The sequence below is a fragment of the Piliocolobus tephrosceles genome, chromosome 16 (assembly GCF_002776525.5).
Source record: "Piliocolobus tephrosceles isolate RC106 chromosome 16, ASM277652v3, whole genome shotgun sequence".
NCBI classification, from domain to species: domain Eukaryota; kingdom Metazoa; phylum Chordata; class Mammalia; order Primates; family Cercopithecidae; genus Piliocolobus; species Piliocolobus tephrosceles.
This window is the reverse complement of record NC_045449.1, coordinates 47,601,152-47,628,020: the sequence shown is the minus strand read 5'-3', so window position 1 is coordinate 47,628,020 and position 26,869 is coordinate 47,601,152. Positions and strand designations below refer to the sequence as shown.

Below are 26,869 nucleotides of genomic sequence, written 5' to 3'. Positions count from 1 at the left end.
GCATACTGTTTTCAAAGTCTTTTATTTTTATTTTTTGGAGATGGAGTTTCACTCTGCCGCCCAGGCTGGAGGGCAGTGGTGCGATCTTGGCTCATCGCAACCTCCGCCCCCCTGGTTCAAGCGATTCTCCTGCCTCAGCCTCCCAAGTAGCTGGGACTACGGGCACGTGCCACCACACCCAGCTAATTTTTTGTATTTTTAGTTGAAATGGGGTTTCACTGTGTTAGCCAGGATGATCTTGATCTCCTGACCTCGTGATCTGCCTGCCTCAGCCTCCCAAAGTGCTTGGATTACAGGCATGAGCCACCGTGCCTGGCCAGTACTTCTTTTTTATGGCCAAACAATATTCCACTGTGTGGATATACCATACTTTATTTATCCATTAGTCATCATCGGGTAATTGATATGTTTTGATTCCCTGCCCTGTTTTTTGAGAGAGAGTCTCACTCTGTTGCCCAGGCTGGAGTGCAGTAGTGCAATCTTGGCTCACTGCAGCCTCTGAATTCTGGGTTCTCAGCCTCCCGAATAGTTGGGATTACAGATGTGCACCACCACACCCAGCTAATTTTTTATTTTTAGTAATTTTTGTATTTTTAGGGTTTTGTGATGTTGGCCAGGCTTTGTGAATGGCCTCCAACTCTTGGTCTCAAATGATCTGGCCACCTTGGCCTCTCAAAGTCCAGGGATTACAGGCATGATGCACCATGCCCAGCCTCCCCCATGTTTTGACTGGTATGAATAATGGCTACTATGAACATTCACATACAAGATTTTTGCCAGGTGTGGTGGCTCACACCTGTAATCCCAGCACTTTCAGAAGCCGAGGCAGGCAGGTCACTTGAGGTCAGGAGTTAGAGACCAGCCTGACCAACATGGTGAAACCTCCTCTCTACTAAAAATACAAAAAATTAACCGGGTGTGGTGGTGTGTGCCTGTAATCCCAGCTACTTGGGAGGCTGAGGCACAAGAATCACTTGAACCACAGAGGCAAAGGTTGCAGTGAACCAAGAGCACACCACTGTACACCAGCCTGGAAGACAGAGCAAGACTCTGTCTCAAAACGAAACAAAATAAAAAAACATTTATGGGCAATATTTTGTATGGATGTATGCTTTCATTTCTCTTGGGAGTATATACCCAGGAGTAGAATTGCGGGACATATGGTAACTACGTTTAACCTTTTGAGGAACTGCCAGACTATTTTCCAAAGCATTGCTTTTCTTTCTTTTTTCTTTTTATTTTTTTGTGAGACAGTGTCTTATTATGTTGCCCAGGCTGGTCTCAAATTCCTGGGCTCAAGCAGTCCTCCTACCTCAGCCTCCCAAAGTGCTGGGATTACAGGCATGAGCCACTGTGCCCCGCTTGCTTTTCTTTATTTTATTTATTTATTTATTTATTTATTTAATTTTTTTTTAGGTGGAGTCTGGCTCTGTCACCCAGGCTGGAGTACAGTGGTGCAATCTCAGCTCACTGCAACCTCTGCCTCCTGTGTTCAAACGATTCTCCTGCCTAGCCTCCCAAGTACCTGGGATTACAGGCGCACACCGATTCTCCTGCCTCAGCACCCCAAGTACCTGGGATTACAGGCACGCACCGCTACGCCCAGCTAATTTTTTTTGTACTGAGACGGGGTTTCGCCATGTTTGTCAGACTGGTCTTGAACTCCTGACCTCAAGTGATCCACCCATCTCGGCCTCCCAAAGTGCTGGGATTACAGGTGTGAGCCACCACGCCCTGCCCTCTTTTATTTTTTGAAACAGGGTCTCTCTCTGTTGCTCAGGCTGGAGTGCAGTGGTATAAGCTTGGATCACTGCAACCTCTGCCTCCTGGGCTCAGGCAATCTCTCACCTCAGCTCCCTTAGTAGCTGGGACTACAGGCACATGCCGCTATGTCCCGCTAGTTTTTGTACTTTTTGAGAGACGGGGTTCCACCACGTTGCCCAGGCTGGTCTCCAACTCCTGGGCTCAAGTGATCCACCTACCTCGGCCTCCCAAAGTGCTGGGACTATAGGAGTGAGCCTGCTTTTCTTTTAAAGTAAACTTTATTCAAAATACATTTAAGTAAATATTTAATAAGTTTTTTTTTTTTTTTTTTTCTGAGACAGGGTTTTGCTCTTGTTGCCCAGGCTGGAGTACAGTGGCGCTATCTTGGCTCACCACAACCTCTGCCTCCTGAGTTCAAGCAATTTTCCTGCCTCAGCCTCCCAAATAGCTGGGATTACAGGCATGCACCACCATGCCCAGCTAATTTTGTATTTTTAGTAGAGATGGGATTTCTTCATGTTGGTCAGGCTGGTCTTGAACTCCTGACCTCAGGTGATCCGCCCGCCTCGGCCTCCCAAAGTGCTGAGATTACAGGCGTCAGCCACCAAGCCCAGTCTCTCCTCTCCTCTCCCCTTCCCTCCCTTTCCCTTCCCTTTCTTCTTTCTTTTTGACAGTCTCTTGTCACCCAGGCCAGAGTGCAGTGGCGCCATCTTGGCTCACTGCAACCTCTGCCTCCTAGGTTCAAGCGATTCTCCTGCCTCAGCCTCCCAAGTAGCTGGGATTACAGGCGCCAGCCACCACACCTGGCTTTAGTAGAGATGGGGTTTTGCCATGTTGGCCAGACTGGTCTCAAACTCCTGACCTCAGGTGATCCACCTGCCCACCTCGGCCTCCCAAAATGCTGGGATTACAGGAGTGAGCCACCATGCCTGGCAATAAGTATTTTAAAAAAGCCATAAGAACTAATAAGTGAATTTATCAAGCCTGTAAAATACAGGGTTACTATACAAAAGCATGTTCTTATCTATTAGTAGCAAACAATTGGAAAATTAAAAATTTTAAATTTTATTTAAAACCGCATCACAGGCCGGGTGCCTATAATCCTTGCATTTTGGGAGGCCGAGGTAGGCGGATTACCTGAGATCAGGGGTTCCAGATCAGCCTGGCCAACACGGTGAAATCCCGTCTCTACTACAAATACAAAAATTAGTAGGTGGTGGTGGCACATGCCTGTAATCTCAGCTACTCAGGAGGCTGAGGCAGGAGAATCACTTGAAGCCAGGAGGTGGAGGTTGCAGTGAGCCGAGTTCCCACCACAGCACTCCAGCCTGGGTGACAGAGTGAGATTCCGTCTCAAAATAAATAAAATAATAATAATAATTTAAAAAAATGAAAATAAAAAATAAAATAAATAAATAGCATTCCCAAAAGACAACATTTAGAATAAATTTAACAAAAGATGTGCAAAACTTCTATTCTGAAAATTACAAAACAGGTCGGGCACAGTGGCTCACACCTGTAATCCAACCACTTTAGGAGGCCGAGGCAGGAGGATTGCTTGAGTCCAGGAGTTTGAGACAAGCCTGGGCAAGATGGCAAAACCCTGTTGCTATAAAAATAAAAATAGCCAGGCACGGTGGCTCATGCCTGTAATCCCAACATTTTGGGAGGCTGAGGTGGGGAGATAGCTTGAGGTCGGAATTTGAGACCAGCTTGAGCAACATGGTGAAACCCCGTCTCTACTAAAAATACAAAAATTAGCGGGGCTGGTGGTGGGCACCTGTAATCCCAGTGACTGGGGAGGCTGAGGCAGGAGAATCGCTGTCCGGGAGGCGGAGGTTGCAGTCAGCTGCAACTGAGTGAAACTCCTTCTCAAAAAACAAAAACAAAGAGAGAAGAAGAAGAAGAAAGAAAGAAAGAAAAACACGCCAAAAACCCATAGTAACTGAAGGGAAAGGAATCTGCCAGCTTCCCACCGTGGGAAAATCTGCCACTGTGGAACCTGGCAGATTTTAAATGTTTGGCGCAGGGAAGCTGATGGAATTTCGATTTGATGGTTTCTATTTATCTTCGTAAAACAGGCCTGGCATAAGGGGATTTGCTGTGAGTCAAGGTCTGAGGAAAGCGCCAGTTCGCAAAGCCGTTTTGGAAAACTGGAGTGTGGGGGTGTGTGCAGGGTGAGGGGAGGAGGCCTACTCTGGTCCACGCTACGTCTAGCAGCGAGTATGTGGAGCTTTGAGCCGGGTGCCCTGGTGCGCTGCCATGGCAACACAGCCGCGTGCAGAGGTCCACGGCAACCCATCACTGAACAGAGCTGTGGCGTTTCAACGGAGAGTTTGGGACATCAGGCAAGGTGGCGACCCGAAGCAGCCAAAATGAGACCTCGACGGCAGAGGCCTCGACAGCGAAGCCTGGAACTTTGCGAAATCTGCACGTGACGCCACCGTCACACAGCGCGACAGAGCCCTGTACGTCATCGTTCCGCGACGCCGACGCGGTGAGATGACGCCCTCCCAGAAGTGGCCTCTAGGTCGGTATGTGAAACTGGCAGTCGACCGCTCCTGGGACCAGAGCCCGCCAGGTAGCCCCTGGACTATTTTTCTACGTATTCTCTTGATCCTGTCGAAGTCTTCCAGATCCGCGTAGTGAGGAATCGTCTCCACCATCATGGGGGGCGGAGACCTGGTGAGTGGAGGGATGCCTGGGCGGGGGAGGACTGAGGCCGAGACGGAAATTGGGAGGGGGTGGGGGTAGAGGAAGGAGTGGATAACCATAGCAACTCAGCTTTGCTTTCGCGGGGAGGGGGCCGTTGCCCTGAAGAGGAGATGGTTCCTTAGGGCAATGGAGGGATGGGACTGAGATTTGGGAAAGTCCGAGGTGTGTCGCGAACAGTGACAGGTGATGTTTGTGTTTTTGTTGACTGCGGCCCTACCGGCTGTAAATTCTGGGAATACCAGGGAGGGGGCGGATGGAGCCTTGGCTAGGAAAGGAGGTAGATATTGAGGACGTGTCACTACGCTTTATTTTGTGTATCTTGTCTTGCCACACACCTCTCTTCCTTGGGTGGGAGTTCAGAGTCATGTCCTGGACTGAAGTAGGGGTGGTTTGTGCCCCATTCACCCTACCCTTAGCCATGCCCTGGGGTCCTTTTTTTTTTTTGAAACAGAGTTTCTTGTTGCCCAGGCTGGAGTGCAATGGCGCAATCTCGGTTCACCGCAACCCTCCCCTCTTGGATTCAAGCGAGTCTCCTGCCTCAGCTTCCCGAGTAGCTGGGATTACAGGCATGCTCCACCACACCGGGCTAATTGTGTATTTTTAGTAGAGACAGCGTTTCTCCACGTTGGTCAGGCTGGTCTCCATCTTCCGACCTCTAGTGATCCACCCGCCTTGGCCTCCCAAAGTGCTGGAGTTACAGGCGTGAGCCACTGTGCTAGGCCCTGGGGTTCTTTTTAAGCCTGAAGGGATCTTCCTGTCCATCTTTCTGACTTCCACACCTCCTTCAATGCTGGATTCTGATGTGTAGTGGCTGAGCTTGCTTTTTGAATTCATACTACTTAATATAAGTTATGTGGCAATGTCTCTTACACTGAAACGTTCATTTGTAAAGGGCTAAGGCCCCAAATAGGGTAAATGTACCTACAAGAGCATGGTGCAAGGTTGGGAAAATGCTAGCCTCCCGAAAGTGGAACTAATTGAACCAGCAAGTGGATCAGCTTAGCGGCCTGCCCAGTAAACCTATTAGTTTGTCATGTGTTCTCAATCACAGTGAGTGCCAGGAGTCCATCCAGTTTCATCCAATTTAGTGTATTCTTCAAGTAACTGCATTTAAGGACAGGAAAGCTCTAGTCTAGGGTTTCTCGACGTTAGCCCTCTTGACAGTTTGGGCCTAGATAATTCTTTGGGGGGGTGTGGTAGTGGTGGTAGTTGGGCTCTCCTGTGCGTTGTAGAATGTTTAGCAGCATCCCTGGCCTCTAGCCACTAGACTGGAGTCTATCCACTAACACCTGCCTCCACTAGGTGTGACAGCCAAAAATGACTCTAGAAGTTTTTGTCCCTGAGAAGCAAAATAATCTATACTTGAGGCAGGGAGGACAAGATGGGAAGGGTTAGAGGGAGAAAGAGGGAGGGAGTGAGGGAGGAAGGACGGAAGGATGGATGGATGGTCGGACCAACCGACGGACCGATACACAACCAACCAACTCAATGACCTGACAAAGGGAGAGGCAGGACAACGAGGGGAAGAGAAAAGGAAGAAAAGGGAACTCTCATTGACTGAGCATTTTCCACATGCCAAGTACCTTGCGGACATGATCTTATTAACTGGTCTCCTCGTCTCAATCCTGGCCCTCTCCAGTCCATTCTTTTTTTTTTTTTTAAGATGGAGTCTTGGCCAGGTGCGTTGGCTCATGCCTATAATCCCAGCACTTTGGGAGGCCGAGGCGGATGGGTCATGAGGTCAGGAGTTCAAGACCAGCCTTGCCAAGATGGTGAAATGCCGTCTCTACTAAAACTACAAAAATTAGCTGGGAGTGGTGGCGGGCGCCTGTAATCCCAGCTACTTGGGAGGCTGAGGCAGGAGAATCGGTTGAACCCAGGAGGTGGAGGTTGTAGTGAGTTGAGATTGCACCACTGCACCTCTAGCCTGGGTGACAGAGTAAGACCCCGTTTAAAAAAAAAAAAAAAAAGTTAAAAAAAAGATGGAGCCACACTGGGCGCGGTGGCTCATGACTGTAATCCCAGCACTTTAGGAGGCCTAGGCAGGCAGATCCCGAGGTCAGGAGATCAAGACCATCCTGGCCAACATGGTGAAACCCCATCTCTAGTAAAAATACAAAAATTGGCTGGGCACGGTGTCTCATGCCCATAATCCCAGCACTTTGGGAGGGCAAGGCGGGTGGATTATGAGGTCACGAGGTCACGAGATTGAGATCATCCTGGCTAACACGGTGAAACCCGTCTCTACTAAAAACACACAAAAAATTAGCCAGTCATGGTGGCGTATGCCTGTAGTCCCAGCTACTCAGGAGGCTGAGCAGGAGAATGGTGTGAACCTGGGAGTTGGAGCTTGCAGTGAGCTGAGAGTGTGCCTCTGCACTCCAGCCTAGGTGACAGAGTGAGACTCCATCTTAAAAAAAAAAAAAAAAAAAAAATTGGCCAGGCATGCGGTGCATGCCTGTAATCCCTTTACATGGCTTATAAGGCCCTTATTCTGCTCCTTTCTCACTTGGCTTCTTCTTGCGTCCCTGCTCCATCAGCTTGCCATATCTCCAGCCACACTGAATTATTCCTGCTATGTTCTTTCTCACCACTGGGACTGCATTTGTCTGTACTGTTCCTCTCTGTTTGCAAATCTGCCCCCTTCGTCTCCCTTTCACACATCACCAGGCTAGTTTATAGTTGTCCATAGATATTACTTACTCTGGGAAACTTTTCATTATTGGGAAAGTGCACCAAAGCAGTATCTGATGGGGAGGAGAGAGAGAAGTGTTCTTTGAGGGTGAATGGGGAGATCAGAATCAAGGAGAGATTCCTGGGAAGGAAAGTTGGAAGAGATTCTGGGTGGGTTGTAAACCATGCAAGTTTAGGGCAGGTGAAGTAGACCAAGGTAAGGTAGGTTGAGTTCCTAAGAATGAATGTCCATGCCAGGCATGGTAGATCACGCCTGTAATCTCAGCACTTTGGGAGGCTGAGGCGGGCAGATCACCTGAGGTCAACAGTTCGAGACCAGCGTGACCAACATGGAGAAACCCTATCTCTACTAAAAAGACAAAATTAGCTGAGCATGGTGGCACATGCCTGTAATCAGCTACTCAGGAAGCTGAGGCAGGAGAATCACTTGAATCCAGGAGACAGAGGTTGCCATGACCCCAGATCCTGCCATTGTACTCCAGCCTAGATAATAAGAGCGAAACTCCGTCTCAAGAAAAAAAAAAAAAAAAGGCTGGGCACGGTGGCTCACTCCTGTAATCCCAGCAGTTTGGGAGGCCAAGGCAGGCAGAGATCATGAGGTCAGGCGTCTTGAGACCAGCCTGGCCAATATGGTGAAACCCCATCTCTACTAAAAAGTACAAAAATTAGTCAGGCATGGTGGCACGCCTATAGTCCCAGATACTCGGGAGGCTGAGGCAGGAGAATCACTGGAACCTAGGAGGTGGTGGGTGCAATCAGCCGAGATCACTGCACTCCAGCCTGGGTGACAGAGCGAGACTCTAAAAGAATGAATGCCCAGTGTCAGAAGTGCATGAGTTCTGTTCTCTTTCAAAATATGTTCCTTCCTGCTCATTACTGCATTCCTCCTGTCTTGTCATCACCGACTCCAATTTAGGTATGGCTAGTGGAAGGATGACTTGTATGCTTTTAAGGTTAAAACTGTTTGAAGGGAACTCAGAAAGGACCTGTTCTATCCTGAAGCTTTCTTCTTGTTGTTGTTCTTGTTGTTTTGAGACGGAGTCTTGCTCTGTCGCCCAGGCTGTAGTACAGTGGCGCAATTTCGGCTCACTGCAACCTCCGCCTCCTGGTTCAGTGATTCTCCTGCCTCAGTCTCCTGAATAGCTGGGACTACATGCGCACGTGCCACCACGCCCAGCTAATTTTTTTTAGATTTCCAGTAGAGACGTTTCATCATGTTGGCCAGGCTGGTCTAAAACTCCTGACCTCAAGTGATCTGCCCGCCTCTGCCTCCCAAAGTGCTGGGATTACAGGTGTGAGCCACTGCGCCCGACATGTCCTGAAGCTTTATACACTTGAACAACCCCCCTTCCCCTCTAGATGTGTGAGAGATTATTGGAAGAAAAGCTTGTCATCGTTGAAGACATCTTGCCTTCACACACCTGCCTTGGGTATGGAAGGGTGGGTGAGGCAGGGCTAGTTATACCCGCCACTCAGTCACCCCCCGAATTATTCTCACCTCCTTTTTATTTATCACAGAATCTGAAGAAGAGCTGGCACCCTCAGACCCTCCGGAATGTGGAGAAAGTGTGGAAGGCCGAGCAGAAGCATGAGGCTGAGCGGAAAAAGATTGAGGAGCTTCAGCGGGAGCTGCGAGAAGAGAGGGCCCGGGAAGAGATGCAGCGTTATGCCGAGGATGTTGGGGCCGTCAAGTAAGTGAGGAGCTGGGGGTGTCCTGGTGTGTAGGGAATTGCAGAGCTGTCCTGAGATGCATCATCCAGTTGTTGTATAATAGCTGAGTGCTTAGGGGCATGGGTTTTAAAGCCGGACTAACCTGGATTCTAAGGTTGGCTTTGCATGTACTAGCCGTGGAACTGTGATCAAATTTGAGAGACTTGGTTACTTCATTAGGACCAGGGAGTGACAATACCCAACGCCTTCTTAAAGTTTGTTGGGAGTCAAATGAGGTAACACGTAAGGACTTGCTATAAGCCGAGCTCACGGTAGATGGCTGATAACAGTGATGAGGAATGGTTGCTCTATCCTGCTGCTCAGTATGTGTTGAGGCCGCAGTCCTGCCTTTGTTAATGTAGTTTAGGCTTGTTTGGGGGGTGGCGGGACAGGGGGCAGGGAGTGAGGTCCCATGAGAGAAGGTGGATGGTATGCTTGTCAGTAAAAGCCAAGTGATTATGGCCAATCCCACTAGATTTTACCCTGCTTCAATTTCCTGTTGTATAATATAGGGTGTAGGAGTAGCAGATAATAACTACCCCATCCATCTCATAAAAGGAGATGGGAGTAAATATGTTTGAGAAAATAAAAAGCATACATTATGCAGTGTATTAAAGCAGAATAAAATAAAATAACAGATAGACTAAAATTGAAGACCAGGTGTGGTGGTTCATGCCTATGATCATTGCATTTTGGGAGGCTGAGAAATCACTTGAGCCCAGGAGTTTGAGACCAGTCTGGGTAATGTAGTGAGACTCTATCTCTGTTTAAAAATATATAGGCTGGGTGTGGCAGCTTATGCCTATAATCCCAGCACTTTGGGAGACTGAGGCATGCTGATCACTTGAGGCCAGGAGTTCCAGACCAGTCTGTAGTAGGAACCCATCTCTACAAAAAAATAGAAAAAAATTAGCCAGGCACGGCTGGGCGCGGTGGCTCAAACCTGTAATCCCAGCACTTTGGGAGGCCGAGATGGGCGGATCACGAGGTCAGGAGATCGAGACCATCCTGGCTAACCCGGCGAAACCCCGTCTCTACCAAAAAAAATACAAAAAATTAGCCGGGCGAGGTGGCGGGCGCCTGTAGTCCCAGCTACTCGGGAGGCTGAGGCAGGAGAATGGCGTGAACCCAGCAGGCGGAGCTTGCAGTGAGCTGAGATCCAGCCACTGCACTCCAGCCTGGGCGACAGAGCGAGACTCCGTCTCAAAAATAAATAAATAAATAAAATAAAAAAAGAACAAAAAAGTCATATTCAAAAAACATTTAATTTCAGGTTATAGATAATACTGTCAATGAAACTACTTTCCTGCTTGCAGTGTGAATGTAGTGTTGGCTGCTTCCACGCATGCTCTTGTGAATGTAGCCTGCCTTTACTGTCTGTGGTATGAGGGTTCCACTTTCTCACCACTTTTTCTCCCAGAACCCCAGGGAAATGTTTGTGTGGCATGATGCTGTGACTTAATTTGGCCCCTAGATGGCCGAGACCAGGGTTTATTCACTTGTGAATCCCAGATAGTTACCTAATGATTCATGTATTCAGTGTTTGGCTCTTTTGGCTTGAAAGTGTCACTTACTCAGTTACCTCTGATTTTTTCCCATCATCCCCTCGAATGTGTAGTGTTACCGCTGGTGTCTGAGTGTCCACAAGCACCAAGATGCACAATCAATGCAACTGCGTATGTGGTCACTGAAATTGTTCTTGATAGTAAGATGGTGGTGTAGAATGTGCTTGTTCATTGTTTTAGGTCATCTTGGAAATGAAAGCAAAATATAAAGACCTTGTAAAGGAGACTTGAGGAGCTCTGAGCCAAGATCCACACCCCACGTTGAGGAACACTGGTTTTCCTTATAAATTGCTTTACGTGTGTGAATATTCTCTCTCCATTCACTCGTAAGCCTCATGAGGACAGGCACCATTTATTTATTTATTTGAGACAAGGTCTGGCTCCGTCACCCAGGCTGGAGTGCAGTGGCGTCATCTTACTGCAACCTCTGTCTCCCAGGTTCAAGTGATTTTCCTGCCTCACCCTTCCGAATAGATGGGATTACAGGCGCCCACCACTATGCCTGGCTAATGTTTTGTATTTTTAGTAGAGACCGGGTTTTGTTATGTTGGCCAGGCTAGTGTCGAACTCCTGGCCTCAAGTGATCCGCCCGCTTCAGCCTCCCAAAGTGGTGGGATTACAGGCATGAGCCACAGAACGTGACCCACACTATTTCTTTTCTTTTCTTTTTTTTTTTTTGAGATGGAGTCTCGCTCTGTTGCCGAGGCTGGAGTGCAGTGGCGTGATCTCGGCTCACTGCAAGCTCCGCCTCCTGGATTCACACCATTCTCCTGCCTCAGTCTCCTGAGTAGCTGGGACTACAAGGCGCCCGCCACCACGCCTGGCTAATTTTTTTGTATTTTTTAGTAGAGACAGAGTTTCACTGTGTTAGCCAGGATGGTCTCGATCTCCTGACCTCGTGATCTGCCCGCCTCTGCCTCCCAAAGTGCTGGGATTACAGGCGTGAACACTGCACCCGGCCCTCGACCCACACTATTTTTTCATGCCGGCCACTGCCAGGGTGCTGTGTTTATTGCATGGTAGGTGTCAGTAGAATGAATTCTCTAATCAGCTGTGGTTCTCTCTCCCTTGTGTTCAGGTTTTATGTGTAGGTTTGCAGAAGTCTGCTTTTTAAAGAAATTGTATTTCTTTTTCTTCCCTTGAACCAGGAAAAAAGAAGAAAAGTTGGACTGGATGTACCAGGGTCCTGGTGGGATGGTGAACCGTGATGAGTACCTGCTGGGGCGCCCCATTGACAAATATGTTTTTGAGAAGATGGAGGAGAAGGAGGCAGGCTGCTCTTCTGAAACAGGACTCCTCCCAGGCTCTATCTTTGCCCCATCAGGTGCCAATTCCCTTCTTGACATGGCCAGCAAGATCCGGGAGGACCCACTGTTCATCATCAGGTACTAATGGGGGGCTGGGAAGGGAGTTTGTTACAGATGCTTTGAGACCCTGCTAAGGCCATTGATTCTCTTGCTTTACAGTTTTCCCTTCGCTTTTATCTGCCATATAAATGATTTGTTTCCATTTGGGCTTCCTGATGCTGGGAAGGAGGCTCTAGTAAGTGTGCCTGCCTAACCTAGGCCATATGCAAAGATACTGGCCAATGCACCAGCCCAGCTTTATTCATTTACCTTTGGCCCTTAAACAAAAATAGGAGGCAGAAACAAGGTGAAAAAGGTTGTCACCTTCTTAGAAGCTTGGGAATATGTGTAGTGCTGGCCAAGTGGGTGAACAGGCCTTCTTACCCACATTTCTTTTTTCAGGTGGGTAGAGAGGAAGGGAAGAAGAACTCTTCAAAAAGAAACTTGCAAATCTTACTTGAAACCCTAGTATGTAATATTAGAGTTGCAGTTTGGGTGCTAAATGAAGATAGACTGTGCATATTATTATTTATTTTAGTTTAGTTTGCATTTTAATTCTACTATATAAGATTCAATGTTTAAATGTTTATTTTTTATTTGCAGTTTTTTTTCTTTTCTTTTTTTTTCTTTTTGAGACGAAGTCTCGCTCTGTTGCCCAGCCTGGAGTATAGTGGCGCGATCTCAGCTCACTGCAACCTCCATCTACTGGGTTCAAGTGATTCTACCTGCCTCAGCCTCCCAAATAGTTGGGATTACAGGTGCCCACCACCACGTCCGGCTAATTTTTGTATTTTTATTAGAAATGGGGTTTTGCCATGTTGGCCAGGCTGGTCTCCAACTACTGACTTCAGGTCATCCGCCCACCTCGGCCTCCCTAAGTGCTGGGATTACAGGCATGAGCCACCATATCTGGCCTATTTACAGTTTTTCTTTTGCAAATTCTCTTTAAAGTTATTTATCTTAACCATATCCTGGAATAAAACAAAAGAAAAAAAATTATTTATCAAAGATATTGTATAGGTTGCAAATATTTTGTCCCTTTTTTTAATGTCTTAGTTTATTGTGGTAAAATATACGTAACATAGAATGTCCCATTTTAACCATTTTCATATGTACAGTTCAGTGTATTAAATACATTCACAGCGTTGCTGGGCGCGGTGGCTCGCACCTGTAATCCCAGCACTTTGGGAGGCCAAGGCGGGTGGATCACAAGGTCAGGAGATCGAGACCATCCTGGCTAACATGGTGAAACCCTGTCTCTACTAAAAATACAAAAACTTAGCCAGGTGTGGTGGTGGGTGCCTGTAGTCCCAGCTACTCGGGAGGCTGAGGCAGGAGAATGGTGTGAACCCGGGAGTCAGAGCTTGCAGTGAGCTGAGATTGTGCCACTGCACTCCAGCCTGGGCAACAGAGCAAGACTCTGTCTCAAAATAAATAAATAAATACATTCACAGTGTTGGGCAACCATCACCACAGCCCATCTCCAGAACTCTTTCGCCATTCTGAATTGAAATTCTATACCTATCAAAAACAACTCACAGCTGGGTATAGTGGATCACACCTGTAATCCCAGCACTTAGCGAGGCTGAGACTGATGGATTGCTTGAGCCCAGGAAATTAAGATGAGCTTGAGCCACATGGTGAAACTCCATCTCTATAAGAAATACAAAAATTAGCTGGGCATGGTGGTGGGTGCCTATAGTCCCAGCTACTTGGGAAGCTGATGTGGCAGTATCACTTGAGCCCAGGCAGTCAAGGCTGCAGCGAGCCGTGATCATGCCAGTGTACTGCAGCCTGGATGACTGAGCATGACTTTTTTTTTTTTTTGAGACAATCTCTTATATTTGGGGGAGATTTTTGGCTTTGACACCATCATGTAGTTATTTATTTATTTATTTATTTTGAGACAGGGTCTCACTCTATCACCCAGACTGGAGTGCAATGGCACAATCTCAGCTCACTGCAACCTCTGCCTCCTGGGTCTGGCTCTGTCTCCCAGAGTCTGGCTCTGTCTCCCAGACTGGAGTGCAGTGGCCGGATCTCAGCTTACTGCAAGCTCCGCCTCCTGGTTTTACACCATTCTCCTGCCTCAGCCTCCGGAGCAGCTGGGACTACAGGTGCCCGCCTCCTCGTCCGACTAGTTTTTTATATTTTTAGTAGAGACGGGGTTTCACCGTGTTAGCTGGGATGGTCTCGATCTCCTGACCTCGTGATCCGCCCGTCTCGGCCTCCCAAAGTGCTGGGATTACAGGCTTGAGCCACCGCGCCCGGCCTCCTCCTGGGTTTAAGTTATTCTCCCACCTCAGCCTCCCGGGTAGCCAGGACTGCAGGTGCGTGCTACCACACCTGGCTAATTTTTGTGGGTTTTCTTTTGTTAGAGACGAGGTTTCACCATGTTGGCGAGGCTGATCTTGAACTTCTGACCTCAAGTGATCCGCCTGCCTCAGCCTCCCAGAGTGTTGGGATTACAGGCGTGAGATGAGCCACTGCACCCAGCCCCATCATCATGTAGATTTTTTTTTTTTTTTTGGAGACAAGAGTCTTGCTCTATCGCCCAGGCTGGAGGGCAGTGGCACGATCTTGGCTCACTGCAATCTCTGCCTCCCAGGTTCAAGTGATTCTCCTCCCACAGTCTCCCGAGTAGCTGGGATTATAGGCGCGCACACCACCACACCCAGCTCATACTCCATAGAATTTGGAGGAAAGAAATAGTCATGGATTTTATAATTATCTCTATTTAGGAAGAAGGAGGAGGAGAAAAAACGAGAGGTATTAAATAATCCAGTGAAAATGAAGAAAATCAAAGAATTGGTAAGTAGTGTATCAGATAAGCACCAAGAGCATCTTTTAGCCATATAACGTGAGAACCTCTCTCCATTTACTCTCAACTTACCCGGGGGAAAACAGAATTGCCTCTAAAACTTTTGTCTTTTAGAGACCATCTCGTGGCTATTTTATGTAATCTTTTTCTTTTTCTGAGACGGAGTTTCAATCTTGTTGCCCAGGCTGGAGTGTAATGCTGCGATCTCGGCTCACTGCAACCTCCACCTCCTGGGTTCAAGTGATTCTCCTGCCTCAGCCTCCCTAGTAGCTGGGATTACAGGCATGTGCCACCACGCCCGGCTTATTTTGTATTTTTAGTAGAGATGGGGTTTCTTCATATTGGTCAGGCTGGTTATTTTATGTAATCTTAATTTATTAAGCTTAATTAAGCTTGATTTTGGTTGAAAGTCTTTTGGGTGGGAGAATGCACCATGTGATGTCATTTTTCCAGAAAAAGAGTGTGGGCTACGCGTGTGGAAAGCATTACCATTCGGTGTGTTCAGGAGGTCAGAGGATGCCCTTGGTTATGGTATAAAGCTTCCAGGGGCCGGGTGTGGGTGGATCACCCGAGGTCGGGAGTTCAAGACCAGCCTAACCAACATGGAGAAACCCAGTCTCTATTAAAAATACAAAATTAGCCGGGATGGTGGCACATGCCTGTAATCCCAGCTACTAGGGAGGCTGAGGCAGGAGAATCGCTTGAACCCAGGAGACAGAGGTTGCAGTGAGCCAAGATCGTGCCATTGCACTCCAGCCTGGGCAACAAGAGCAAAACTCTGTCTCAAAAAAAAAAAAAAAAAAAAGGCTTCTAGGGCCCACTTATTCACATGACATATTATGTAATTGTGTCTTGGATCAGTTGGTAAGGAAAATTAAAGCTTGACCTTGCAGTTCCTGACTGCTTTCAATGGAATGGGAGTTCCTTTGACACAGAATGGAAACTCCTAGGCAGTGGTTTTGGTGACTGTTTAAAAACACAAATTCTTAGTCTCACCTACCAGATACCAGTTCAGTAGTTGGGGTTGTTAGTGCACAGCCTGGGTTAAGACCCTTCCCCTGGTGTGTTGACAGGGAACCCCCATAATGTCCTGGACTTCTGTAGACCCAGAGGCATGGAGTCAGGCAGTTTGTGCATGAGCCACGCCCCTCAAAGGAGACTGACTGGGGTCTCAGTGATCTTTTTTTTTTTTTTGGAAGTGGAGTCTCACTCTGTTGCCCAGGCTGGAGTGGAGTGCAGTGGCTCGATCTCAGCTGACTGCAAGCTCCACCTCCTGGGTTCACACCATTCTCCTGCCTCAGACCCCCAAGTAGCTGGGACTACAGGTGCCTGCCACCACGCCCAGCTAATTTTTTGTGTTTTTAGTAATGATGGTGTTTTACCGTGTTAGCCAGGATGGTCTCGATCTCCTGACCTCGTGATCTGCCCACCTCGGCCTCCCAAAGTGCTGGGATTACAGGTGTGAGCCACTGTGCCTGGGCTTTTTTTTTTTTCTTTTTTTTTTTTGAGACAGAGTCTTGCTCTGTCGCCTGGGAGTGCTGTGGCCGGATCTCAGCTCACTGCAAGCTCCGCCTCCCGGGTTTACGCCATTCTCCTGCCTCAGCCTCCGGAGTAGCTGGGACTACAGGCGCCCGCCACCTCGCCCGGCTAGTTTTTTTTTTTTTTTTTTGTATTTTTAGTAGAGACTGGGTTTCACCGTGTTAGCCAGGATGGTCTCGATCTCCTGACCTCGTAATCTGCCCGTCTCGGCCTCCCAAAGTGCTGGGATTACAGGCTTGAGCCACCGCGCCCGGCCTTTTTTTTCTTTTAATGAGATGGAGTCTCACTCTGTTGCCCAGGCTGCTAGAGTGCAGCGGTGCGATCTCGGCTCACTGCAACCTCTGCCTCCTGGGTTCAAGCGATTCTTCTGCCTCAGCCTCCCGAGTAGCTGGGACTACAAGCACACATCACCACACCCTGCTAATTTTTGTATTTTTAGTAGAGATGGGGTTTCGCCATATTGGCCAGGCTGATCTTGAACTTCTGACCCTGTGATCCTCCCGCCTCAGCCTCCCAAAGTGCTGGGATTACAGGAGTGAGCCACCATGCCCAGCCAGTAATCTTTTTTTTTTTTTTGAGACACAGTTTCACTCTGTCGCCCAGGCTGGAGTGCAGTGGCACAATCCCGGCCCACTACAATCTCTGCCTCCCGGTTCAGGCGATTCTTGTACCTCAGCCTCCTAAGTAGCCGGCATTACAGGTGCCCACCACCACACCCAGCTAATTTTTGTATTTTTAGTAGAGACGGGGTTTTGCCAAGTTGGCAAGGCTGATCTCGAACTCTGGATCTCAAGTGATGATCTGCTCGACTCGGCCTCCCAAAGTGCTGGGATTATAGGCACTGGCTGGTCTCAGTAATCTTGTGTGTTTGTGTTCTCGGCATTTTCCAGTTGCAAATGAGTCTGGAAAAAAAGGAGAAGAAGAAAAAGAAGGAGAAGAAAAAGAAGCACAAGAAACATAAGCACAGAAGCTCGAGTAGTGATCGTTCCAGCAGTGAGGATGAGCATGGTGCAGGGAGGTGAGAATGTCGCGACTGGCCTCCCTTCTCGTTGATTCACTTGCTCATTCACTCATTCATTCCACAGACATGAACACCTGCCCTGTGCTAGGAGCTGCCAGGTACTGGGCATTCAGTGATGAACACTTGAACATGGGCCCTGTGCCCACAGAGCTTGCCATCTAATGCTAGAGTTCCTTGGAGATGCTAAATGTGAGTGGGTATCTCGGCCATGCTGCTGGAGAGAGACCCTTAATCGAGCTGACTTTAGCCTAGTAGGTCTTAGGTAGGTCAGACATCCTGGGGGTGACTGTTTCATTCAGCTTAGGATTCCTTCAAGACTGAAGTGGGCTTTATATAGGCTTTTTTTAATGGACTGGTGGCCCATGTGGTCCCATTCTGCGTGTCTTCCCGTGGGAGCAGTCAGCTCTGCCGCTGCTGAGTCACTATTCATCCCTGGAATAGCAGCATGAAGTGAGAGGAGAATGTGTTCAGGCGTTGGGGCTTAGAAGCAAGGCCCACAGTTTTTCACAGGAAAATTTGACTGTGCTGATGCATCTTTCGGCATAGACAGTTCAAATAGAGAAGCGTACTGCCAGGTAACAGCTGGGAGACGGAAAGGTCACATTGGAAGCAAGAAGCGTGGTTCAGCATAAGATACTTAAATTGGACTTATGTATTTTCTTTTTCAATGACTGTGTGTATTTTAATCTCTTAGATCTCAGAAGAGGATGGCAAATTCCTCCCCTGTTTTGTCCAAAGTCCCTGGATATGGCTTACAGGTAGGCATGTGGGCTCCTTGAAAGGAGTGACTATAGGACTGTGGGATATGCCACTTGGACAATGTGGATAGCAGGGAGGTGGGCAGTGAAGCCTGGGCTGCTGGTAAACAGGTCCCTTCTTATCCCTGAGCATCTTCTCGTGGCTGACGACCCTCTGAGCAGAGAGACTGAACCACCAATGGGGCATTGAGGCATTCTACCCATCCCTCTACAAATAATTTACATGAAATGCACGTATTTTAAGTGTATAGGTGGTTTTTTTTTTTTTTAGACAGAATCTCGCTTGTCACTCAGGCTGGAGTATAGTGGCGTGATCTCGGCTCACTGCAACCTCTGCCTCCTGGGTTCAAGCTATTCTCCTGCCTTAGCCTCCCGAGTAGCTGGGATTACAGACGCCCACCACCATGCCCAGCTAATTTTTGTATTTTTAGTAGAGTCAGGGTTTTCCATGTTGGCCAGGATGGTCTTGAACTCCTGACCTCAGGTGATCCCTCCGCCTTGGTCTCCCAAAGTGCTGGGATTACAGGCGTGAGCCACCGTGCCTCGCCTAAGTGTATAGGTTAATGATTTTTGACAAACATAAATTGGCTGTTTTTTTTTTTTTTTTTGAGTAGCAGTGCATCATTATTTTGCCCAGGCTGGTCTCGAACTCCTGAGCTTAAGCGGTCTTCTGAGTAGCTGGAAGGGCAAGCTCAAGGCACCTGGCTTGCCTTCTGTATTTCTGTATTTTTGTTTTTTTTTTTTTGAGATGGAGTTTCACTCTTCTTGCCCAGGCTAGAGTGCGATGGCGCAATCTCAGCTCACTGCAACCTCGACCTCCCGGGTTCAAGTGATTTTCCTGCCTCAGCCTCCCGAGTCACTGGGATTACAGGCATGCGCCACCACACCCAGCTGATTTTGTATTTTTAGTAGAGACAGGGTTTCTCCATGTTGCCCAGGCTGGAGTGCAGTGGCGCAATCTCAGCTCATTGCAACATCTGCCTCCCGGGTTGAAGCGATTGTCCTGAGTAGCTGGGATTACAGGTGCCCACCACCACGCCTGGCTAATTTTTGTATTTTTAGTAGAGACGGGGTTTCTCCATGTTGGTCAGGCTGGTCTCAAACTCCTGGCTTCAAGCTATCTGCCCGCCTCAGCCTCCCAAAGTTCTGGGATCACAGGTGTGAGCCACTGCGCCCGGCCTCGTATTTCTGTATTTTTAACTTTAGGTCCTGTCCTCCATGCTTCTGCGTCTTGCTCTTCCTTAACCTATAGTGAAAACCCAAGCCAGGTATATTCTTTTCTTTTTTTTTTTTTGAGAGGGAGTCTTGCTCTGTCGCCCAGGCTGGAGCTACCATACCCAACTAATTTTTAAATATTTTGTAGAGACAGGGTCTCACTAGTTGCTCTGAGTGGTGTCAAACTCTTGATCTCAGGCAGTCCTCCTGCCTCCATCTCCCAAAGTGTTGGGATTAAAGGTGTGAGTGACTGCACCTGGCTGACTGAAGGAGCTTCTTTTAGGGGATTCTGCAGATAACTAAGTTTATACAGTTCTCTGTGATAATTCTATGTGATGATATTGGTGTGCCCAGTGAGCTCCTTATGTAACATCTTCTGTTTCACTGCCTTTTCTCTTTTTCTTTTGAGATGGAGTCTTAAGCTCTGTCGCCCAGGCTGGAGTGCAGTGGCGCGATCTCAACTCACTGCAACCTATGCCTCCTGGGTTTGAGCAATTCTCTTGCCTCAGCCTCCCGAGTAGCTGGGATTACAGGTGCCCACAACCATGCCCGGCTAATTTTTGTATTTTTAGTAAAGATGGGGTTTCACCATATTGGCCAGGCTGGTCTCAAACTCCTGACCTCAGGTGATCCACCCGCCTAGGCCTCCCAAAGTGCTGGGATTACAGACGTGAGCCACCGTGCCCGGCTGCATTTTCTCCTGAATCGCTGGATTTTCCATGTGAATAATTTGTCTTTTCCTTAATGATGTAGGTCAGGAACTCGGACCGTAACCAGGGTCTTCAGGGTCCTCTGACAGCCGAGCAAAAGAGAGGGCATGGGATGAAGAACCATTCCAGATCCAGAAGCTCCTCCTACTCACCCCCCAGACATGCCAGCAAGAAGAGCACCAGGGAAGCAGGGTCCCGGGACAGGAGGTCTCGATCCCCGGGCAGAAGGTCATGGTCCCCAAGGCCCGGCAAACCGTGAGTGTGGGATTCACTGGGAAATAACCTATGACTGTGGGGGCATGGTCCCAGCAGGCATTTGCTTTTGCTTTTGGAGATGTCCATCCATCGACTTTCCCAAATGTCTTTGCTTTGGTATTTCCTTTATATCATTTTTTTCCACCTCAGTGTAAAGCTCAGGCATCCAAAGCTACATATCTGTAGGTGTATACTGTGCTTTGGGAGCTCTGGGGTGAGTCTGACATCAAACCCTATACTTTTATTTTTTTATTTTTTATTTTTTTATTTTTTTTGAGATGGAGTCTCGCTCTGTCACCCAGGCTGGAGTGCAGTGGCCGGATCTCAGCTCACTGCAAGCTCTGCCTCCCGGGTTTACGCCTTTCTCCTGCCTCAGCCTCCCGAATAGCTGGGACTACAGGCGCCCGCCACCTCGCCCAGCTAGTTTTTTGTGTTTTTTAGTAGAGACGGGGTTTCACCGTGTTAGCCAGGATGGTCTCGATCTCCTGACCTTGTGATCCGCCCGTCTCGGCCTCCCAAAGTGCTGGGATTACAGGCTTGAGCCACCGCGCCCGGCCCTTTTATTTTTCTCATACTTGTGCCCTCTGCTTAGATTATACCTCTAAGACCATTAGCTCATCTTGCATTGTTTGAGAGATTCAATGTAAGCCCCTGGATTAAAAAGGCTTTTTCCTCTCTGTGTCTGTTACAGGCACAACTCTAAGGTGAACAGGAGAGAGACAGGCCAAACTAGGAGCCCATCACCTAAAAAAGAGGTCTACCAAAGGCGACATGCTCCCGGATATACCAGGTGAGTCAGGAGCCTAGTTGATTAACTTCACATTCTGCAGGCCTGAATCTAGTAGGGGCCCAAACCAGGGCAAATGGATAATCCATCATTACCTTTTCGACAAACCAACTTTTATTTATCTTGTCAGCCTGTAAGGGTCTGCGTCCCCTACCTCTAGCCATGTGAGGCACATTGAAAGGACAAGGTAAGGCTGGGCGTGGTGGCTCATGCTTGTAATCCCAGCAGTTTGGGAGGCTGAGGTGGGTGGATCACCTGAGGTCAGGAGTTGGAGATCATCCTGACCAACATGGTGAAACCCCATCTCTACTAAAAATATAAAATTAGTTGGTCATGGTGGCGCATGCCTGTAATCCCAGCTATTTGGGAGGCTGAGACAGGAGAATTGCTTGAACCCAGGTATCGGAGGTTACAGCGAGCCGAGATCGCACCACTGCACACCAGCCCAGGTGACTTCGTTTCCAAAAAAAAGAAAAAAAAATCTCTTAATGAAAACCAAGCCAGACACAGCGGTCCATGCTTGTAATCCCAGCGCTTTGGGAGGCTAAGGCAAGGAGGATCATTTAAGGTCAAGGGATTAAGGTTGCAGTGAGCTATGATCAAGCCACTGCAGTTTTGCTTGGGCGACAGAGCAAGACCCTGTCTCTTAAATTACAAAAAAAAAAGACCCTCAATTATTCTTGCTGGGTGTGGTGGCTCATACCTGTAATCCCAGCAGTTTGAGAGGCCAAGGCAGGAGGATCACTTGAGGCCAGGAGTTCCAGACCAGTCTGAGCAACATAGTAAGACACTATCTCTACAAAAAATTATTTTAAAAACATTTAAAAAAACAAAAGCTAGTAGTTCTTTGCCCTGCCTGATCCCACTTTCAGTGATGCTACCCAAAGGCAACTACTTTCAGCTTTTTCAGTAGTTTCTTTTCATACTATGTATTCCTAAAAATACAAATATGTTGCTGCTTCTTCATCCATCAATTTTAGATACTAGATATTTTCTTTTTTCATTCTTTTTTTTTTTTTTTGAGACAGCATCTCGCTCTATCTCCCAGGCTGGAGTGCAGTGCTGCAGTCTTGGCTCACTACAACTTCTGCCTCCTGGGTTCAAGTGATTCTTCTGTCCCAGCCTCCCTAGTAGCTGGCACTACAGGCGCACGGTGCCATGCCCAGCTATTTTTTTGTTTTTTTTTGAGATGGAGTTTCACTCTTGTTGCTGAGGCTGGAGTACAATGACCCAATCTCGGCTCACCACATCCTCTGCCTTCTGGGCCCAAGTGATTCTCTCGCCTCAGCCTCCCAAGTAGCTGGGATTACAGGCATGTGCCATCACGCCCAGCTAAGTTTTGTATTTTTAGTAGAGACGGGCTTTCTCCATGTTGGTCGAACTCCCAACCTCAGGTGATCTGCCTGCCTTGGCCTCCCAGAGTGCTGGGATTACAGGCATGAGCCACCGTGCCTAGCCTTTTTTTTTGAGATGGAGTCTCGCTCTATTGCCCAGGCTGCAGTGCAGTGGCATGATCTTGGCTCACTGCAACCTCTGCCTCCTGGGTTCCAGTGATTCTCCTGCCTCAGCCTCTTGAGTAGCTGGGACTATAGGCACATGCCACCACGCCCAGCTACTTTTTGTATTTTTTAGTAGAGACGAGGTTTTACCATATTGGTCAGGCTGGTCTTGAACTCTTGACATCAGGTGATCTGCCCGCTGTGGCCTCCCGAAGTGTTGGGATTACAGGCATGAGCCACAGCACCTGACCCTAATTTTTGTATTTTTAGTATATATGGGGTTTCAACATGTTGCTCAGGCTGGTCTCGAACTCCTGAGTTCAGGCAATCCACCTGCCTTGGCCTCCCAAAGTGTTAGGATTACAGGTGTGAGCCACCGCACCCGGGCAGATGTTAGATATATTCTTACTGTTTTGTTTTTTTATTTTATTTTATTTTTTTGAGACGGAGTGTCACTGTGTTGCCCAGGCTGGAGTGCAGTGGTGCGATCTTGGCTAACTGCAAGCTCCACCTCCCAGGTTCACGCCATTCTCCTGCCCCAGCCTCCCGAGTAGCTGGGACTACAGGTGCCCACCACCACGCCCAGTTAATTTTTTGTATTTTTAGTAGAGACGGGGGTTTCACTGTGTTAGCCAGGATGGTCTTGATCTCCTGACCTCGTGATCTGCCTGCCTTGGCCTCCCAAAGTGCTAGGATTACAGGCGTGAGCCACCATGCCCAGCCCAGATATTTTCTTACTGGTATAGTAAATAATCTCTTAGTGTAAATGAGCTTTCATACACTCCTAGTCCCACGTTTCTTCTATCCCTATCTTTTCAGTATGGTTATATCAGAATTTTTGGTTCAATCAGTATGTGGATTCATACTTGTATGATATATAAATATTGTTTACTGATACTTTTCATTCTTAAGCCAAGCAGAATACGGAGGTTACATTTCCTTTCTTGTATGATGAGTGTATTTTTTCCTAGTGTCAGTATTTGCTTCCTACAATCTAAACCATGTCTTTGAGTTCTAGGAAATCTTCTTGTATTATTTCTTTGATAACGTCTTTATTCTCCCTACAAAGTCTCACTCTGTTGCCTAGGTTGGAGTGCATTGGGGCGATCATGGCTCACTGCAGCCTCAAACTCCTGGGTTCAACTGATCCGCCTACCTCAGCCTTCCAATTAGTTGGGGGTGCAACGGTATGCCACCATGCCCAGCTAATTAAAAAAAAATTTTTTTTTTTTTTTTAGCAGAGATGAGAGGTCTCACTTTGTTACCTAGGCTGGTCTCAAACTCTTGGACTCAAGCAGTCGTCCTGCCTAAGCCTCCCAAAGTGCTGGGATTACAGGCTAGAGCCACTATGCCTGGCAGTCGTTTTCGGTTTTTTTTGGTCTCCTACTCTCCCCTTTGAATGCTCTAATATCTTTCATTTATTATCTCTGAAGCAGATTTATTTATTTATTTATTTATTTATTTATTATTTATTTATTTCTTTTGAGACGGAGTCTTGCTCTGTCGCCCAGGCTGGAGTGCAGTGGCGCAATCTCGGCTCACTGCAACCTCCGCCTCCTGGGTTCACGCCATTCTCCTGCCTCAGCCTCCCGACTAGCTGGGACTATAGGCGCTCGCCACTACGCCCGGCTAATTTTTTGTATTCTTTAGTAGAGACGGGGTGTCACTGTGTTAGCCAGGATGGTCTCGATCTCCTGACCTCGTAATCCACCTGCCTCGGCCTCCCAAAGTGCTGGGATTACAGGCGTGAGCCACTGCGCCCGGCCTCTGAAGCAGATTTTTTTTTTTTGAGACAGAGTCTGGCTCTGTCGCCCAGGCTGGAGTGCGGTGGCCGGATCTCAGCTCACTGCAAGCTCCGCCTCCCGGGTTCACGCCATTCTCCTGCCTCCGCCTCCCAAGTAGCTGGGACTACAGGCGCCCGCCTCGTCGCCCGGCTAGTTTTTTGTATTCTTTAGTAGAGACGGGGTTTCACCGTATTAGCCAGGGTGGTCTCGATCTCCTGACCTTGTGATCCGCCCGTCTCGGCCTCCCAAAGTGCTGGGATTACAGGTTTGAGCCACCGCACCCGGCCCTGAAGCAGATTTTTAATAGTAAATTGTTTTTTGTTTGGAGGGTTTTTTTTTTTTTGAGACAGAGTCTTGCTCAGTCGCCCAGGCTGGAGTGCAGTGGTGCGATCTTGGCTCACTGCAACCTCTGCCTCCAAGGTTCGAGTGATTCTCCTGCCTCAGCCTCCCAAGTAGCTGGGATTACAGGTACACACCACCACACCTGGCTTATTTTTGTAATTTTAGTAGAAACAGGGTTTCCCCACATTGGCCAGGCTGGTCTCGAACTCCTGACATCAGGTGATCTGCCTGCCTTGGCCTCCCAAAGTGCTGGGATTACAGGCATGAGCCACCAGGCCTGGCCCTATTTATTATTTTCTGAGGCTAAGTTACTCCTTCAACTTGTGGCTTCTAGCTTAGTCCTAAAGTAGTGTACTCACGGGCTGTGTCATGAATTTCTAGTCTCCAATGGGTAGTTAGATGGTAGATGTTAACAGTTACGTAATCCACCTGCCTCGGCCTCCCAAAGTGCTGGGATTACAGGTGTGAGCCACCGCACCCGGCCAGATAACCTAGACTTCTGTTCTTTGGTAAATTGTTGAGCAAACCATTGGGATATAACTGCTACAGGTTTAGGTTCCTGATGAGTTCCCAATTTATTTCATATTTCATATTTCAGGATAATCACTCTAGAGATTACTGAGTGAGATTATGGAATACTTTACTAAAAGCCTTTGAAATTTGGATGAAACTTCCTGACCAGGATGTTAGAAGGAAACTCAGGCTGGCCTTGCACTTGGAGAGAGCAGTGAACTGGAGAGCTTGGGGTGCTACCTGGCTTCTGTGCTTCTTGTGCTACTTCTGTTTTTTTTTGCTGGGAGAGACCTGATCGGATGGTTTCTGTGCTCAACAGAAAACTCTCCGCAGAGGAATTAGAGCGAAAACGGCAAGAGATGATGGAAAACGCCAAATGGCGGGAGGAGGAGAGACTGAACATCCTCAAGAGGCATGCTAAAGATGAGGAACGGGAGCAGAGGCTGGAGAAGCTGGACTCCCGGGATGGGAAGTTCATCCAGTGAGTGCATCTTCTTCCTGCCGGGGGCTTTCATGGGGAAGGTCTTAAGGCGGCAGGCTGGCAGGTGGTTCACGTTCCAGTGTTTCTGTGTTTGCACATGGAGCCCAGCCTTGTGCAACGAGGCTGCTAGTTACAGGCATTGTAACCTTGGCTACTGCTCCTCGTTTCTGACCACACAGTGGGATGTTTTTCATTTGAGGGGAGGAAAAGTGAATTTGGTATTTTCTAAATCATTGAAATTCCTTGACCTTCCTTTTAAATAAGAACTCATGGCCCAGGAAGCCTTTTTCCAATGAGGCTTTGACTCATTTTCCAAAATAGATACATTTTCCCTCATGGACACTGGTTTAAAAACATTTGGTTCCAGGTGGAGTCACTCAAAAGTTATCTATGGGGGCTTAAAAAAGGTTGTGTTTTTACAGCTGCTCTCTGGCTAACAACCCATTTCCTCTGAAACTGCCAGAATAGTTGACCGATTGAAAATGTTTTTGACTTCCATTTGCCTGTCTTCTCTTCCTAGCCGCATGAAGCTGGAGAGTGCATCTACTTCCTCTCTGGAGGATCGGGTGAAGCGGAATATCTACTCTCTACAGAGAACTTCGCTAGCTCTGGAGAAGAACTTTATGAAAAGATGAAAACTGTCCCCTCTCTTACTGGTTTTCCTGCATTTGCCAGGGAAGCTGCTGACCCCTTAATTCTCTTTATAAGAGTTCGAATGACTTCTTTTACAGATATCAAACCACCACTGTTCAAAGTGACCCTGCTCCATCGAGTCCTGGAACAAATCACTTCCTTTGCGAGCTAGTGTGACTTGCTTTGTGTGACACTCAGTAACTTTGGGTTTTGACTCTTTAATGGGTGGGCACTGGACCATCTTGGTGGGAGTGCTTATGCTGCTCTGGAAGGCTGTTCCCTGGGGTTGTGATGTTTGTCATGCCGCTTCCTTCTTACCTGTGCCAACAGATCTATTTCACTGCCTCAGTGTACACCAGACCCTTCAGAAACCTCTCTGGTGTCACCCGGATAGATTATGCTTACTGAGACAAATGAACGTTTACTTGATTCAGAAGATAATGTTGCCGGGCGCGGTGGCTCACGCCTGTAATCCCAGCACTTTGGGAGGCCGAGGCAGGTGGATCACGAGGTCAGGAGATCGAGACCATCGTGGCTAACATGGTGAAACCCCATCTCTACTAAAAATACAAAAAACTAGCTAGACATGGTGGCAGACGCCTGCAGTACCAGCTACTCAGGAGGCTGAGGCAGGAGAATGGCGTGAACCCGGGAGGTGGAGCTTGCAGTGAGCCGAGCTCGTGCCACTGCACTCCAGCCTGGGCAACAGAGCGAGAC

General features: G+C 48.0%; 1 protein-coding gene across 1 annotated transcript; it reads left to right on the top strand.

Moving 5' to 3' along the window:
• The first annotated feature begins 4,137 nt into the window (after nucleotides 1-4,137).
• On the top strand, nucleotides 4,138-26,719 carry CWC25 (CWC25 spliceosome associated protein homolog). The gene is made up of 10 exons (XM_023204291.2): nucleotides 4,138-4,449; nucleotides 8,692-8,864; nucleotides 11,597-11,833; nucleotides 14,536-14,605; nucleotides 17,045-17,172; nucleotides 17,870-17,933; nucleotides 19,902-20,113; nucleotides 20,805-20,903; nucleotides 25,358-25,519; nucleotides 26,040-26,719. Exons 1-10 carry the CDS (start codon nucleotides 4,432-4,434, stop codon nucleotides 26,152-26,154), a joined length of 1,278 nt encoding a protein of 425 aa, XP_023060059.1. The 5' UTR covers nucleotides 4,138-4,431; the 3' UTR covers nucleotides 26,155-26,719.
• Nucleotides 26,720-26,869: the final 150 nt, after the last annotated feature.

Bases quoted from the DNA above. Each gene is read 5' to 3' on its own strand.
- CWC25 (XM_023204291.2), top strand. The intron at 8,865-11,596 runs GTAAGTGAGGAG...CCCTTGAACCAG, and splicing joins GAGGATGTTGGGGCCGTCAA to GAAAAAAGAAGAAAAGTTGG. The intron at 20,114-20,804 runs GTGAGTGTGGGA...TGTCTGTTACAG, and splicing joins TCCCCAAGGCCCGGCAAACC to GCACAACTCTAAGGTGAACA.